Source organism: Lonchura striata, chromosome 15, assembly GCF_050655825.1.
Source record: "Lonchura striata isolate lonStrDom1 chromosome 15, ASM5065582v1, whole genome shotgun sequence".
Classification (NCBI taxonomy): domain Eukaryota; kingdom Metazoa; phylum Chordata; class Aves; order Passeriformes; family Estrildidae; genus Lonchura; species Lonchura striata.
This window is the reverse complement of record NC_140717.1, coordinates 4,379,350-4,396,018: the sequence shown is the minus strand read 5'-3', so window position 1 is coordinate 4,396,018 and position 16,669 is coordinate 4,379,350. Positions and strand designations below refer to the sequence as shown.

General features: G+C 50.9%; 1 protein-coding gene across 15 annotated transcripts in view; it reads left to right on the top strand.

The window, feature by feature from the left end:
• NF2 (NF2, moesin-ezrin-radixin like (MERLIN) tumor suppressor) overlaps positions 1-16,669 on the top strand; it is a 47,031-nt gene that overhangs the window by 22,148 nt on the left and 8,214 nt on the right. For 8 of the 15 annotated variants that reach the window (XM_021537318.4, XM_085592883.1, XM_085592884.1 and 5 more), the window contains 7 exons: positions 873-947; positions 2,408-2,521; positions 5,220-5,342; positions 5,715-5,932; positions 6,558-6,663; positions 11,701-11,831; positions 14,014-14,173. In XM_021537318.4, the coding sequence (XP_021392993.1) occupies positions 873-947; positions 2,408-2,521; positions 5,220-5,342; positions 5,715-5,932; positions 6,558-6,663; positions 11,701-11,831; positions 14,014-14,173 (927 nt within the window). Of the gene's footprint in view, positions 1-872; positions 948-2,407; positions 2,522-5,219; positions 5,343-5,714; positions 5,933-6,557; positions 6,664-11,700; positions 11,832-14,013; positions 14,269-15,830; positions 15,876-16,669 lie in introns of those variants that run through there. The other 7 variants (XM_021537319.3, XM_085592891.1, XM_085592881.1 and 4 more) reach the window with 5 other exon arrangements.

Below are 16,669 nucleotides of genomic sequence, written 5' to 3'. Positions count from 1 at the left end.
GGTTGGCACATGGACTGTAAATGTAACTTACAGCCAGGGAATAACAATTTGAATTGTGGGGAAATCATAGGACATGGCTGAGTTCTGGAGAAGAAAATGCATGGAAAATACTTCTGGGGAGCTCTTGTGAGTGGAGGTGTTGGTGGGAAGGGCAGCAGCTCCTTGCTGTGTTCCTGATGCAGCTCTCCTGCCCTTTTAACTCCCTGACAGGAAAGTGCAGCCACCTGGGAGTCAGGCTCTTCTCCCAGGTAACAAGTGATAGGATGAGATGAAGCAGCTTTGAGTTGTACCAGGAAAGGTGTAAGTTGGATATTAGGGAAAATTTTTTCATTAAAGGGCTGTCAAACCCTGTCCCAGACTGCCAAGTAAAGTGTTCAGAACACACGTGGATGTGGCACCTGGGGACATGGTTTGAGGGTGAATATGATGCTGTTGGGTTGACACTTGAATTTTAGGATCTTCAACCTTAATGATTCTGTGGCTCCCATCAGGCAGCTGAGCTGGTTCTTCCTCCCTTTGGAAGCATCCTGAGTTCCTGCTGTGGATTCTGTGCTCCCTGCAGCTCCCAGGAGAGCAGCACCTTGCCTGGGGAGGTGCTAAGCTGAACCCCCAGCCCTGCAGGGTTCTCTGCAGAGGACACCAGCTCATGTGGCCCCCATGTTTTCCTGACAGGAGGAACAGTTGTCTCCTTGGCTGCTTTTGATGCAAGTCCTCTTGCTTGGCTCAGAGCCACGGGGACGGCTCTGAGCCGTGTGTCTGACCCTGCTGACCTGCTCTGAGCCAGAGCTTTCAGGAAGAATTTTATAGCTGCCTTTTTTATTAAATGCACCACCCTCTGATAACTCTCTCCCTCTTTATTTTTTTCTTTTCAGTTTACGATTAAGCCATTGGACAAAAAGATTGATGTTTTTAAATTCAATTCATCAAAGCTGCGTGTGAATAAGCTGGTAAGTGCACAAACAGTCTTTTTCTACTGCCTGCAGCAGTGGGTTCTGCAGAGAGTGTGAGACAAGGAGCTTTTGGGGGTTTTCCTTTGAGAGGGAGCTGCTGCTGTGTGGCTGTGATGGGGTGTAGCAGTTACTGCTCACTGAAGGAGGGAAGGGGGAGACTCAAGGTAAGCTGCTCCACAGAACCTCTCCCCCTCCCCTGTTTTTGTGCTCCCTTTTGCAGCTCTTGGCTTTCAGCTGACCTAAATAGTGGAAGCAGTTAGTAAATACAACTCCCAGCTTTGCTCAGTTCCTCTTTCTTCCCATGTGGATCTTTCCCATTCTGCCCTGTGTCATAGCTTTCCCTGCTTTGGGAGGCACAGTCCTGGCTTTTGCCCCTCTGAGGACACTCTCCTTGGACACGGATGGGCTGCATTGAGCTGTCCATGTTGGAGACCAGCTTTAGCTGATGGTCTGGATTTGGATCCTTTGTTAGGTCACACAGGTACCTTTGCTGTCCTGGTTATTGGCTGTGCTTCATATTCCACAGGAAATGGGGCTACCTCATTCTCTGCATCTTCAGGTTCATAGTGCTGAAATCTTCAGAGAAGTCATTTGTGACTTGGGCTGTGGCTGCCCCATCCCTGGAAGTGTTCCAGGCCATGTTGGACAGGGCTTGGAGCAGCATGGGACAATAGAAGATGTTTCTGCCTATGGCAGGTGGTGGCAGTGGATAATTTTAAAGGTCTCTTCCAACTCCAACCATTCCATGATTCTTGTGATTTTATAAAATGGAAGAAGAGCATGTAAATCAGTTCTTTAGAAAAGAATCCAAATTTAGAACCCTGCTTTTATTGCTAAAAAAATCTTTTCACTCCTCTGTGTGCCCACCTTGTGCTAACCCTCCTCTAGCACTGCCACCTCCCTGGTCCTTACCAGAGAAAGAACCACACTGTGGCTCAAATCCCTTCAGCAAAGGAATCTGGAGATGCCCAAGCAAGTTTTTGATAAGCCTTCTGTTTGTCCAAATGGAAAGTGTTTTTCCTTTTTTTTAATTTATTTTTTAATCTCAGTGCCTTAAATGTACACTTGGGAGAAGGTGCAAGTTCATCTTGAGCCTAAAGAAAGGGAGGAGTGAGAACCAGGGAACCAGGCAGAGCTGTAGAAATTTTTATTTAATTATTTGGCCTCTTTCCTTTTTAGAGTGGGTGTAAAACAACACCCGTGCTGTGCTGGAGGCACAGAAAATTGGTGTCTGCAAAGAGCTGCTATACCCAGGAGCTGGTGTTTGGTGTGGGACCTGGCTCCCTGCCCCTCCTACAGCTGTGAGAGCTCGCAGGGATGGAGCTCAGTGGGTGGAAGCACTAACAAGCACCAAATCAAAGCAATTCTAGTGGTTTTGTGTGTCAAGAATACAAACCACCTCATTGCCATCACGCGTACAGCTGTTCCTCTCTGCTCTTCACCCCTGGCTGCAACAGATTCTTCAGCTGTGCATTGGGAACCACGACCTCTTCATGAGGAGGAGGAAGGCAGACTCGCTGGAGGTGCAGCAGATGAAAGCACAGGCCAGGGAGGAAAAGGCCAGGAAGCAGGTGAGCCAAAATCAGAAATGCAGACGGGCTTGGGAAGGACAAATCTCTGGAATGACTTCAAAGCAGCTTTGAGGGAAGGTCCAGCTGAACATTTTTTAGTAGCCTGCTCCCAGTTCTCCAGTCATCTCAGCTTGGCTCTGCAGGTTGGTGGCAGCCTGAGTCCAGCCCCCAGTTTGGGAACAAAACTGAGAGGATAGGAGGGAAAAGCTGTCCTGGGTGTCTACAAGTGCATGGCAGGCCATGTGTTGGGACAGTTGATAGATCAGGGGCTGTGAGGGGGAGCTGTGCTCTGCTGTAGCTCTTTGGCTCGTTTCTAATTGCAGGGTGATGGAATGCACGCCGACATTCCGGGCTGTGCAGCCTGGAATGCTGATGCCATGCTGGCCTCTCTCCGTGCCTGGGTCAGCCCGGCCGGCACGGCGCAGGCAGCAGCGTGGAGCCCACGAGCAGAGATCAGCAAATTGAATTGTATGAATCATTGTTTTCTGCTCGTAGACCTTTTCTACTCACTGAAACCCACACAGCTAATCTGAGCACTGGTGCTCGGAATATAAATGGCCCTTTGGCAGGGAAGCCACTAGAGAGGAGTAGGAGAAGCCAGAGCAGTTGCTGCACCCAGCAGGGGTTTGTGCTCATGGGTCTGGGTGTTACTGGGTTTGAGCAGGGCCACAGAGGTGCTTGTGTGGGATGGAGGTGCTCAGCTGGCCTGGAAATGGGACATGGCTTGTTCTTCAGGCACCTCTCTCAATCTTTGTGTGGAGCTGGACTGGGACATGGCTTGTTCTTCAGGCACCTCTTGGTGTTTGTGTGGTGCAGAGGTGCTCAGCTGGGCTGGAGGTGGGATGTGACTTGTCCTTCAGGCACCTCCTGAGGCAGTTTTCCTTCATGTAGCTCGTGGAGTGGCAGGAGAGGTCTGGGCTTGAGTCTCTACAAGCTCCACTGGGGAAGAGGGACTTCCCACAGGGATTCCTCTGGTTAGTAAGGAGTTGGCACTATAGAACCATTGAGGTTGGAAAAGCACTCTGAGGCCTCCAACCACCAACCCTTCACCACTGCTTCACCTCAGTGGAGCAGAAGATCCTTGGAAGGAGCAGCGTGGTGTCCAAGTGCTGACAGCCTCAGGGGTGGGTGGTCAGGCATTGGAATGGGCTGCCTAGGGAAGTGGTGAAGTCACCATCCCCAGAAGAGTTCAGAAGTGGATGTGGCACTCAAGGATATGGTTTTGTGGAGTGCACATTGGTGCTGGGATAATGGTTGGGCTTGGGCGTAGAGGGCTTTGCCAACCTGGACAATTCCACAAATCTTTGAGTTTTATGATCTGTGAGGTTTTGATGTGTTTGGATAACACCACACCCAAGATCTTGTGCTTATTTGGGCTGCTGGAAGAGGTGAGGGCTCTGGGAGGGAGCAGCAGCTTATGGTTTTACCTGAGCTCTCAAATCCAGAGCACTTGGGCTCCATGGGAAAGGTCAGGCTCCTGTGTGGGCTGGCTGCCCTGTCCTGAGTGAGCCACTGTGCTGTCTGCCCTGCTCCCTCAGCATCCACAGTCGTTAACTGGTTTCAAATTGTCCTTTTAGATCAGGAATTCTTGTTAATGGGAGTCCTGAGCGGGATGCAGATCATAATGATAATTAATGAGGGGAACCTTTAATGGAAGGAAGCAGAACGGTTGGAACAGTGGGCGTCCCGCTTTCAGAGCACAGCTGGTGTCCAAGGAGTAGAGAAATGTGGCTTGTCTCACTTCCTTCCCTTATTAAACCCAGCAGGTCTCCTGTCCTGACTGCAGCGTGGATATTTATAATGCCCCATCCCCTGTGGGACTGGAGGGATTAAACTCAGTGTGTTAATTAGCCCAGTGGCTCCCTTGGACTCTTGGCTAGTGAAGAGGCAGTCCCTGGGCACAACAATGCTCCCAGCATCTTCTGGGGAGAGCTGGCAGGTCCTGGTGGCTTGGATGTTCTCTTTCTGGAGAAGTACTGCTGCACCCTGTGAATGGAGAGGGTTTGCTTTATTCAGGAATTGTCAGAGATGGTTGCACTCTGTGTCACCTCCCTCTGATCAAATGGAAGTGAAGGTACCAGGATGCTGGGTTGGATATCTGATCAAAAGGAGCAGCTATCCTTGTCCTTCAGCCTCCTGCCATGTGCTTCAGTGTTTGGGAGATGCCCTCAGACTGTCCTTAAGCCCAGTCCTCCTGTAAGAAACTCCAGAGAGTTAAGCTGGAGATCTTGAGACCCAGTTGTCCTGGTCTGCCTTGTGACTCAGACTAGGAGGGCACTGTCTGGGGACATTGTCACCTGCAGGCAGCTCCTGTGGCCATGCTGTGAGTGACAGCCTGAGCAGAGGATGGGAATTGTCTCAGGACTGGCACTTTTCAAGGGAGCATCAAAGAGGCTGCCCAGGGCAACCTGGAAGGGTTAAAAGAATGTGTGGATGTGGCACTTGGGAACATGGGTTAGGGGTGGCCTTGGCTGTGCTGGGGGAACAGTTGGACTTGATGATCTTGGAGGTCTTTTCCAACCTTAAGAGATCCCATGATTCTGTTCTTTGATCAGACCCCAGTCCATGGACGTTCCCATTGTCACTAAGCACAGAGGAGGCAGCAGTGCTTTGACCTCACCTGTGCCTCTTTCTCACCCATGGAGAACCTTCCTCACGTGTGTTTTTCTCCTTGCTTTCCCCAATCCCTTTTTCCCAGATGGAACGACAGTGCTTGGCACGAGAGAAGCAAATGAGAGAAGAGGCTGAGAGGACCAGAGATGAGCTGGAGAGGAGGCTGATGCAGCTGAAGGAGGAGGCAACCATGGCCAACGAGGCTCTGGTAGGTCCCTGGGAGGCCATTTCCTGAGCACTGCAGCTGCTCCTCACTCTTTCCACTGCAGAAGCATTTTTGGAAGCACTCTATGACTGCCCTAGGACTGCTCCCAAACTGCTGCCAGTGGCCAGTGAGCAGCAGGCTGGATGGAGCTATTTCATCCTGCAGGGCTGCTTGGGAGGAGCACAGAGAGGATGATTTGGGACAGAGCCTGGGCACATCCCAGCCTTGGCGGCAGACGGCTGCAGGTCTTCACGGGAGGGAGGGATTCTATGGAGCGTGTCGGAGCGAGCAGCTCGGGGCCCTGCTCCAGGGGCTGTGGGCACATTTGGGGAGACATTGGCTGTCCTTAATGGCTTCGTGTCCCGGAATTGTCAGATGAGGTCGGAGGAGACGGCGGATTTGCTGGCGGAGAAGGCGCAGATCACGGAGGAGGAGGCCAAGCTCCTGGCTCAGAAGGCGGCCGAGGCCGAGCAGGAGATGCAGCGCATCAAGGCCACGGCCATCCGGACTGAGGAGGAGAAGAGGCTGATGGAGCAGAAGGTGCTGGAGGCAGAGATGTTGGCACTGAAAATGGCCGAGGAGTCGGAGAGGAGGTCAGAGGGTACAACCTTGCAGCTGCTTTTGCTTTGCTTCCCACCCCCTTCAAGTTATCCCTCTGAGTTATCCTCCCTCAGCTTCCCACGTGTGTCCAACAGCAAATGGCCCTTTGGCCCAGATGGTTTCCCTCTCCAAAAGCCAGCTCTGCTTTTGGGTGCTTTCTGCAGCCCTCCTCTGCATTCCCCGAAGTATTTAACAACATTAATAACACTTGGGGGTTGTTCTTCCTCTGGATGGTAGTTCTACCTTCCCTATTCTCTCCTTACTCCTATACTTATCTCTCAGTTGTTCAGTTCTCCTTTCCAGCCATGAGTTCTGTTCCAGATTAGCCTTGACCAGAGACTTTGCTCCTTGTTAAAACTGGTGTTTCCATCCTCCTGATACCCAAGCCCAGGTCCCCCAGTGAATTTGGCAGTGAGCAAGTAAAAGATGAGCCTTGTTTCTTTCCAGCTGATTACTCCTCTCTGTGTGAGAGCCTGCTGGGTGTCAGCCCTTCTGCTTGGATGAGCTCAGCCCTTCTCTGTCTCTTCTTGCCAATTCCACACTGTGATCCTGCTTCTCCATCCTCTCGTTCCCCCTGGCTCCAGTCTGATATTTGCTGTTTGCTGTTGGTCTTTGCAGGGCAAAGGAGGCTGATCAGCTCAAGCAGGACCTGCAGGAGGCTCGCGAGTCAGAGCGCAGAGCAAAGCAGAAGCTCTTGGAGATCACTAGCAAGTCTTCCTACACAGTAAGAGAGATCTGTGTTGTAATTCCCAGTTCCCTGAACTCCTGTGTAGCCTGGAGGAGCCTTCTCCATCCCAACCATGGAGGGGGCTGAACTGTGTCTTTGCTGCTCAGAAATCCTGAGCAGTGCTTGCCCTTTTCATCCCTGCATCTCATCCAGCAGAACTTCACTATGCTCTTTTTTTTTTTTTTCCACCCACCTCTTGCTACGAGAGCAAAGGAGCTGCTGGTGAAATTAAAGCAGCAAATTTTAAACCAATTTAGCAGCAATGTCAGAGCCACTTTGCCAGCACGTGTGGAGTGCACCAGCTTAGCAATAACCTTTAAAATAGGGTTAAGTATGTCCTTGTTAGGTGGGATAAACACTGTTCAGAACCTGTAAATTCATTCTTTGGGCATAAAGTGGACCTTCATGTGCTGGAAAAAAACTTACTTGAAGGGAGATTATTCCATAATTGTCCATTAAGAGGATTTCACACCTTCCTCTGAAGCATCTGGTCCTGATTCGTGCCGGGCACTGAAAAGCCAGACTAGATGACCATGGCTCTGACTTGTCTGGCAGTTCTGTTCCTCTGCTTCCCTAATTGTGCCTGCAAAGCCCATCAGGTGCCTCCAGCCCTGCAGCTCACACCTGTTCCTTCCTGGCCTGGGGGAAGGGGAAGAGCATCAGGAATGGGCTTGACGTGAGAGTTACAAACAGGCCAGCACTGAGGTTTGAATTTGTACCTGCAGGCTCCTTCCCCCTTTGTCTGGAAACTTTATAGGAGCAGATTGGAGAGGGGTTGAGATGAAGCAACTTTTCATCCCGATTCCCTGGAGTTCACTGCAAGAGTATTTGGAAGCTGTTAAAAATAACAGTGATGGAAAATAATCAGGTGCTCTCGGCTCTGGGACACTTAGTCAAGTGAGTGCTGGATAAAGCCCAGCTTTGGAGTGCTCCTTCTTGTACAAGTCACTAGAATTCTGGGATGCACCAGCTCCTTAATTCTGGCTTTAACTTGAGCACAGGGAGATACTTGTCCTCATTGGAATTGTGCTGCGTGGCTACACCAGCCAGTGTGGAATTTGGGCAGCTCTTCCACGCCATGTTCCCTAGTGCTGCCATGTCCATCCTTAGTGAAACCAACAGAGCCCCAGCTCAAAGCCCTTGTGCTGAAATCTCTGTGCAGGGGAGCAGCTGGGTGGTTCAGCTCTGTGTTCCTGTGGAATTAGAGCCTCATTAGGGGAATGTTGTGGGATTGCATGGAGCTCAGCTCCACCCCTCCAGCTGCATCTGCCTGGAGGCAGAGCTGCCACTTCCAGACACATAGGGCTGTGTCCTTTGCCTTCCCTAAAGAGCCCTGGCCTTCCAGACACGGCTGTCAGTGCCTGCTGGGGAGGGAAATGCTTTTTTCTTCCCCATTTCAGTGGCAGGGTCCCCTCATGCAGCTGCTGCTCCTCTTGCCCCTCTCCCTGCCCCGGGATGAGGGATGTGCTGCACAGATTCTGTGGCTGTTATTTCCAAGGTCAGGAGGAGGCTGGTGCCCAGCATGTCCATATCCAGGTGAGAACACCTTGCTGGGCTCTTCCATCCTCCGTTACACTTCCCTGGATTGCCAGCGCTTGGAGGGACCGGTTTTAAAAGCTGTTTCTGGGACACTTGAGTTCCTCAGCTCTGATGAACGGTGCAGGATTCCAACTTTTCTCTTCCTGAACGAGGGTTTAACATTGGGCTTGTTCATTTCCATGGTCCCAGACTTGGGGTGTGGTGTCCCCTGACACTGGGAACTCAGCAGGACTTCACAAGAGCAAAAGAGGAAGGGGGGAGTGGATGGATGTAGAATCATTTAGGTTGGAAAGGACCCTACAGAGATGGAGTCCAATCCCTGACCTAACTCTGTGCTGCAGAAAAGGCAAAATAAACAGTTAAATATATATATTTTTCAACTTTCCAGTCTCCAATCCTGGTTCTTTAAAGCTTGTTTCAGTGTCTTTTTAGTCCTTGAAGCCCAGGCTGCTTTTATGATGTCACTGGTAGGTGATGCATGAGAAGTGAGATGTGGATTTGAGATTCAGGCCATCAGGGCTTGGAGAACAACTCATTCCTTATGGACTTGGTCACAAATCTTTGCCTCCCTCAGTGCCCTTCAGGTGCCAGCTAAAGGCAATCACCTCCTCTCTGATCCTGTGGGAGCTGCAAGTGGCTGGTTTGGGCTTGCCCAAATTCCTGAGCAGCAAAATAAAGGCAGTGGCAGCACCAGGAGGAGCTTTCCCTGCAGGGGAACCCTCCTGACCTGCTCTGTGCTCACTCTGGATGCTCTATGTCGCTCTGTATTCCAGAGGGATCCAAGGGATGGCCGCTGCTGGCGTGATGCTTGCCTCTTAACGGCAGGAAATTGCTGTAAGCAGGAACAGGGCTCTGCAGTTTGTTCCAGGTCAGGGAACACATATGGAAAAAGCTCCCTGTCCTTTTTATCATTCCATGGCCCTGGATTAGAAATAACAGCACCTGCTGAAAGAGCTGCCCAGGATTGTTGCTAATGGCAGGGAATCTGCAACAGGAATTCTGTCCCTCTGCCCTGCTCAGGTGAGACCCCACCTGCAGAGCTGCCTCCAAATCCGAGGGTCCAGCACAGGAGGGACCTGGAGCTACTGGAGCCAGTCCAGATGAGGCACCTGAGCTGCTCCAAGGGCTGGAGCCCCTCTGCTCTGGAGCCAGGCTGGGAGAGCTGGGGGTGCTCCCCTGGAGAGGAGAAGGCTCCAGGGAGAGCTCAGAGCCCTTCCAGGGCCTAAAGGGGCTCCAGGAGAGCTGGAGAGGGACTGGGGACAAGGGATGGAGGGACAGGTCACAGGGAATGGCTTCCCAGTGCCAGAGGGCAGGGCTGGATGGGATATTGGGAATTGGGAATTGTTCCCTGGGAGGGTGGGCAGGCCCTGGCACAGGGTGCCCAGAGCAGCTGTGGCTGCCCCTGGATCCCTGGCAGTGCCCAAGGTCAGGTTGGATGGGACTTGGAACAGCCTGGGACAGTGGAAGTATCCCTGCCCATGGCAGGGGGTGGAACAGGATGAGCTTTAAAGTCCCTTCACACCCGAACCATTCCATGATTCTGTTAAATGCTTTGCTCCAGATATCAATCCCATGCCTTTGAGAGCCCTGAACCTGCTCACTCTGCTTTTTCCATACTCCTCACTCCTGCTGCTCTCTGAGTTCTCCAATTTTTTTCCTTGCTCCAGCAGAGCAGTGCTGAGGGAAGAGAAGGAAGTAGTGGCTGTAGCAACCCTGATGAATTGGCTCAGGCCTTAATGGCTGCAGCAACTGAAATTCCTGTTCAACTGTTACTGCTGCTGTTGGGAATTTTTAAAAACAAAACCCAACAAAGCTTGTACTGAAAAAAAAAAAAAAACAAGCTAAAGGTTGTTTGAAGGCCAGCAGGCTGGCTCGGATGCTCTTGGCTCCCCTGTGCTGCAGGGACAGGAGAACCTCACGTGGGGAGGACTTTGGGAACGCCTGTGTGCCTTACAGGGAAGGGACTTGAATGTCAATGGGATGCAAGTATTTAAATCAGTTAAGTGCTTTGGCAGACCTGTCCCCTTTCCTTCGAGACTGGAATTTAGGTACTGAGCTGTCCCTTCCAGCGCCTGCTCCAGAATTAATGTGGCTTTGTTCTGTGCTGGCAGCAGAGGGGGAGGAAGGAATTGGGTTTCCTTGTCATGTGGGCCTTAACTCACCTGGAAGGCTCCAGCCAGGCCAAGTGCAGTTTGAGGCACCTCCTTGTTTATGCTTGTATGAGGTGTTTGTGTTCCAGCTTTGGGTCGATGAAATGTTGTTCCTCTCAGATTTGTCCGAGCTGGGAACGAGCCCTGGCTGTTTGTGAATTCCAGGCTGGTGGTGAGGGAAGAGGCAGGTTATTGTGCAGAGTAAATCTGTCAGCCCAGTGCTTGCAGGCCTTGCTGAAGAGGAGCTAACTGAAAACAGTGCTTGGAGTATCCCAAATAAGAGAAATGAGGGAAAGAAAGCCATTGGAAGCTCAAACTCTCATTTGTTAGAGCAGGCACTCAGCAGTGCCATTGCAGGTTTGGACACGTTGTTTTCCTTACAGGAATCCCTTAAAGCAAGAAGGAGCATCCAGGAGGGAGGTGGGGGATCTTTGGGATGCTGGGCTGGACTTCCCATACCCAAGAGGAGGGCTGAGCAGGCTGGCAGCAGTTGTGACTCAGCCCCAGCTGATGCTGCTGTGCCACCCTTGACATGTGCCCTGCTTGCCACCTCATCCAGCGTGCTGCAGGAGCAGAGCCATGACTCCAACAGGATTTTTCTCTTCTCCTAATGAGCCCATTTGTTAGAGGTGTGACAGAATTTTTGACTGAGAGGAAGAAGGGTCATTTTTTAGGAAAAGATAAAACCTGAGGGCCTGGCATTGTGTGTCACTGGGGAATAGCAAAGCATTTTGCAGGAAGAAGAAAGTCCCAAATCCTTGCTCAGGTGTTCCAGGAGTGATTTGCTGTGTTATCTCAATTTCCAGCTGAATCTAGAAGTGGTTTTTAAACCTTTGGAGCTGTAAATTACTGAGGAGATAAAAATGTGTTGGTGCATCTCCATGGACCTTGCTGGAATGGCATCCTTGGGGTCACATTGATCTTTGCTCAGGCTTTGGGGAGCTGTGGAGTGCAGGACTCTGCTTTCACACAGGATCTTGTATTGTCCCTGCTCGCAGCTTGAACTTTATAAGCCTGATTGAATGTTAAATATCAGACAGATGACTCCCAAGAGGCAGCTTAAAGTGACACAGCAGTGATAAAGCCTTGATTTTACCAAGTTTTGTCAATAGATTTTGAAGGCAGGTGGTGTTTTATCTCCTCTTTTAGGACTCCAAAGAATCCTGGAGGAGCAATGGCTTTGAATTGAGGAGCAGATTGGGAATGGTGCAAGGGGATGTCCAGGCTGATCTTGTGCTCAGGATCTGGGCTCACGTGTTGCTCTGATTTTACGTTGGTGTTGCAGAACATTGGCTGTAGTGACACTTGTGTGGCCCAGAGTGATTAACTTGTGCTCTCTCTTCAGCAGTCCATGAACTCGAGTACCACAGCACTGCCCACTGACCTGCCAAGCTACAACCTCATCAGTGAGAGCCTCTCCTTCGACTTCAAGGATACAGACATGAAGAGGCTGTCCATGGAAATCGAGAAGGAGAAGTATGTGGCATGCATCCAGTCTGGGCTGGGCTGGGATTTGTGCTGAACTTGAGCCAGGAAGGCCAGGAAGGTCAAGGGCACCTGGGCTGTGCCAGCCCTGGGGTGGCAGCAGGAGCAGGGCAGTGCCCGTCCCCTGAGCTGGCACTGCTGGGGCACCTCCAGAGCTGGGGCAGCGCTGGGAGCCTCCTGCCAGGAGAGACCTGGAGGGGCTGGAGCGTGTCCAGGGCAGGGAACGGAGCTGGGAAGGGGCTGGAGCCCCGGGAGAGGCTGAGGGAGCTGGGAAGGGGCTCAGCCTGGAGAAAAGGAGGCTCAGGGGGGACCTTGTGGCTCTGCACAGCTCCTGACAGGAGGGGACAGCCGGGGGGTCGGGCTCTGCTCCAGGGAACAGGGACAGGAGGAGAGGGAACGGCCTCAGGCTGGGCCAAGGCAGGCTCAGGGTGGATTTTGGGAACATTTCTTCTTGGAAAGAGCTGTTCAGCCCTGGGACAGCTGCCCAGGACAGTGCTGGAGTCCCATCCCTGGAAGGATGTAAAGGCCATGTGGATGTGGCACTTGCAGACGTAGGGCCTTGGCAGTGCTGGGGAATGGTTGGACTTGGTAACCTCAGAGGGCTTTTCCAACCTGAAAAATTTGGGCTTGTACTAACTGAGCCTTTCCCTGGTGTCACAGGCCTGTCCCAGCCAGCTGCTCACCTGAGGTGCCCTGCTCCAGGCAGTTCCACTCCATGTGGGAATCCTGGCTCCTGCTCAGGCTGGAATTGCCCACAGTGGTGGGAAGAGTTAAGAGCAGGCTGAGTGCTGGAGGCCTGAGCTTGAGGCTTTGCAGGTGTCCAGGGAATGTGGTGATAGCTGGGTGTGTTAAGGTCCTGCATTAGGGCTTTAACCCCTTTGCCTTGGAATTTGTTTCACGTTCCTGGATGAAAACTGTTCCCCAGCAAGTTTGGATGTGATTATGAGCTTTGATCTTGTGTTTTCCTGAGGGTGTAAGTGTAGCCTTCGAAATTACCAATTGAGCAGAAATCAAAGCAGATCAGATTTTAATCTCTGTGATAACGATGTGCTTTGTTCATCGATTGGGTCGTCGATCAAAGCCACAATGGCTCTGTCATCGGCCAAGACTTCCTGAGGCTGTAATGACACACCCTTGGATCCCAGAGGCTGCTTTGGTTTGCCTCTGCTCTGTGCCCTCTCCCGTGTATGAAACCACAGACCTAGAGACAGGAGATTAAGAACTTCTAAAAACTTTTCTCAGAGCCAGAAGGAAAAAGATAGAAGCTGAAAATAACAGGATAATTCCTGGTTCTGTACCCAGGTTGCTATCTAGGTCATCCTGCTCTCCTGAGCAGGGAGAGCTGCTTCTGCCAAATGCTGAAAGCAATAGGATGCTTTTCCTGTCTTTTCTGGGGCTGTTCTCTTTCCTGGGGTGCTGGAATAAACCTCTTTACAAATGTTGGCACTGGAAAGGGTTCCTATTACCCTGCCGGTCCTCTGACCTGTCTCAGGGGGTTAATCACAGGTACAAAGCTCATGGGGTGATTTTTCTAGTTGATTTTTCATTGTGGAAGGCAGTTCAGGACAAGTCCTAGGAATGGCTGTTTTTTTCCCTTTCTTTCCTTTTTTTTTTTTTTTTTTTGTTTTGGGAGACTTTCTCTCTCCCAGGCATGCTCTGTATGTACAAAATACCTGATATTTTAGGGACAGCACTTGCTTCCACACAGTTTACAAGCTAAATCTTTCTAAAACATGACAAGTCAGTACATCAGGGTCCTTCCTCATGGAAAGATTTGTGGATTTGGGTTGTGGAGCAGGTTTGGGAAGGGGTGCAGGGGTGTAGAGCTCTACTGAGTAGCTGCTTAAACCACTGTGTGGTGTAAACCTCTGTCAGCTTCACTTGCAAATTGGGAGACTTAAAATACCACCCAGCTTGGGTTTAATTTTGTGTAATAATAATAATAATAATATAACTTACACTTTTATTGCTGGGTTGGCTGTCTGGGTCCCCTTTAATAAGGAACAAATAATTGCTCTGAGTAGCTCACTGTGTGCTATAAACTGATATTATCAGTTCCACACACTAAAAATAACGAAGAAAAGCTGTTTCTGTTATAATTCTGTTATCAGGTGTCACATCAGCACGTGCAGCTGGTCAGTGCTAACCCAGGGCTGTTCTCTGTGTGTGTTAGGGTGGAGTACATGGAGAGGAGCAAGCACCTGCAGGAGCAGCTCAACGAGCTGAAGACAGAAATCGAAGCACTGAAGCTCAAGGAGAGAGAGACAGCTCTGGATATTTTGCACAATGAGAACTCCAGCCGGGGCAACAGCAAGCACAACACTATTAAAAAGGTATCAGAAGGCCCCAGTTTGTATCTCCCCTGATGAAACCCTTTAAAAAGAACCCTAAAATCACCCTGCTTTTGATAATAAAATTGTTGAATCTAGGCTTTCTTCCCCAGCTGCTTAGCTTTGATTGGAGGATTCCAGCTTCTGGTGGTCCTGGTGTCCTGACCCAGCCTGGTCTCTCCAGTGCTGTGGTGAGGGATGTCTCCAGGGCTGAAGGTCTTTCTGAACCTTAAAATCTGTCTAAGGATGTTGTTGGAAGGGCTCTGCATCCCCAGTGAACAGGAAAAGCCCTCCCTGCCTATTGCAGCTGTTCCCTACGAGCACTGAGCTTGTCTGGTGAATAATGAGGGCAGAAATACTCCTGGCTTAGGAGCTCTCAGTGGAAAAAGCCAAAAGCTCTTCTTCTCTTTTAATCTCTCTAGAGAAACCTGTAGTGCAGCTTCAGTCACTAACAGCAAAGCCTTTGCTGGCAGGGGGGATGAGACCTCTGCTCCCTAGAGCCACCCACCTCCTGCAATGGGGCTGACATGAGGAACTTCAGCCAAAAATTGAGGCTGCCTGGGTCTGCTGACCTGGGGGTCACCTGAAAGCTCACAACAAAACCCCTTCTTTATTTTTCTGCATCCCACCTTCTTCCTTTGCCTCAGTTCTGGGCTCTGTAGCGAGGGGCTGGGGGCACATCCACAATTGATTTGGAGGTGGTGGTCAGCCCCACTCACCTGCAAAGGCTTTTTTCCCTGCAAAGGCTTTTTCCTGGCTGGCTTTCTGCTAGCAGCTGTCCTCGGGAAGGATTTGGAAATCTCTACGGCACGGGATGCAGGCCGTGGTAACAACTGCAGGCTTGAAAAACAAATTCTGCTCTCTTTACTACTCCCAGACAGAAGTTGTGTCTGAAAGGATCTGGAAATAACAGTTCTTGCTGACTTTCATGGCTGGGAGTTTGTGATCACTGAATTGGGGCAGGAAAACAAATCTAGCGGGGTTCACTTGCTAGTTTTCCTGTGCTGGCCTGGAGCTATTCAGGTTCCTGTCACACTAGAGCAGAGAAAATAAAAATCTTCACAACCCCTTTTGTCACTGTAGAATCTGGAGGCGTTTCTGCTCCCAGTAGGTTTTGGAAGGATTTGTCTTTGTGTTCCAAGTCCTTGGTTTAAACAGAAACTGCTAAGTTTTCACTTCTGACAGAGAGGAGTTCATAGAGAGCTGTTGGTCCCATTTGTCTCCCTTAAAGAGGGTGGCTGGGCCATCATTACCATGTCTGTCAGGGCTTGTCACAGTGCCTTCACTTTGCCTCCCTTTGAAGATGGAATCTTGTCCTGTCCCCTCCCTTCCAGAGGGAGTGGGGGCTGCTGCATCTCAGCACGGACCAAAGGTTCCTAAATAATAGACTATTAGTGGAGACATCAGAGGGAAATTACAGCCTGCTCTGCTCAGGGAGGTCAGCAGGGCTTTTGTCTTCGCCGTGGTGAAGGCAAGGAAACACAGGGCACTGGGAATGGGATATCAGTCCAGCAATACTTCAATGGCACCATCCCTCTGCCTCACCTGGAAGCTGCTGATTGCTCCAGGCAAGCCCTAAGATCCCAGAGATCACCTGCCCTTGTATCACACACCGGGATTATTATTATCATTTGTTGTTCATTTTATTTTGCTGGTTTAGCCTCAAGCCCAGGGCAGAAGACCAATCTGCATTTGAGAATTCCAAGTAGGTTATTCCAAGGTACTCTGCGTGGGGGTGCTGGGATCTGGCTGTGGCACTAACCCGTGCATGAGCTTGCCTGCGCTCCCACGGTCACCCGTCCGGCCCGGCTCTCCCTCCCTCAGGAGCACTCCCAGCCTCTCTGCATTTGTTCCTACACCTGATCCTCCACGCTGGGAAGCTGCTTTCTTGGCAGAAGTTGTGTTGGCAACCTCAGAGGGTGAGTTCAGGTGGAGGCACTTAAATAATTCAGCACGCCTGTTTTTGCACCTGTGGTTGAGAATCTTATCGGAGGTGCAGGGCAGCCTTTGAAGATTCCTTTAATGAAGTAAACCAGCACCTTCCCCCCTTGTTTGTTGCAGAAGGAAATTCAGGATGTAGGAAAAAATACCCCGAACAAACAGCCAAACCCCCTCATCTCTGCTGCCAACACTGTCAAATCGGGCTAAAAATGCGCAGCTCCGTCTCGGAGCTGAGCAGCACGAGGATGCTCTGCCTGTTTGAGAAGCATCCCAGGAAGGTAAAGCAGAGGATTGAGGACAGCTGGTGTCTGCAGGTGGCTCTTGTGGCAGGGGAAGGTCACCAGCACACCTGGGGACAGGAGTTGTCCTTCTCCCTGCACTGCCTCCGCCTGTCCCTCACCTCCTCCTGCCCAAGGGTCCTGCTCTGTTAATGCCACATCTCTTATTCCTGGAGCCTGCTTTCCTCCAAGGATTTGCCCTCAATCCGCAGGCTGTATGTGCTGAACATCCACTCCCTCCTTCGGGAGGATGAGTTTGGGGAAGCTTTCCTGTTCTGCC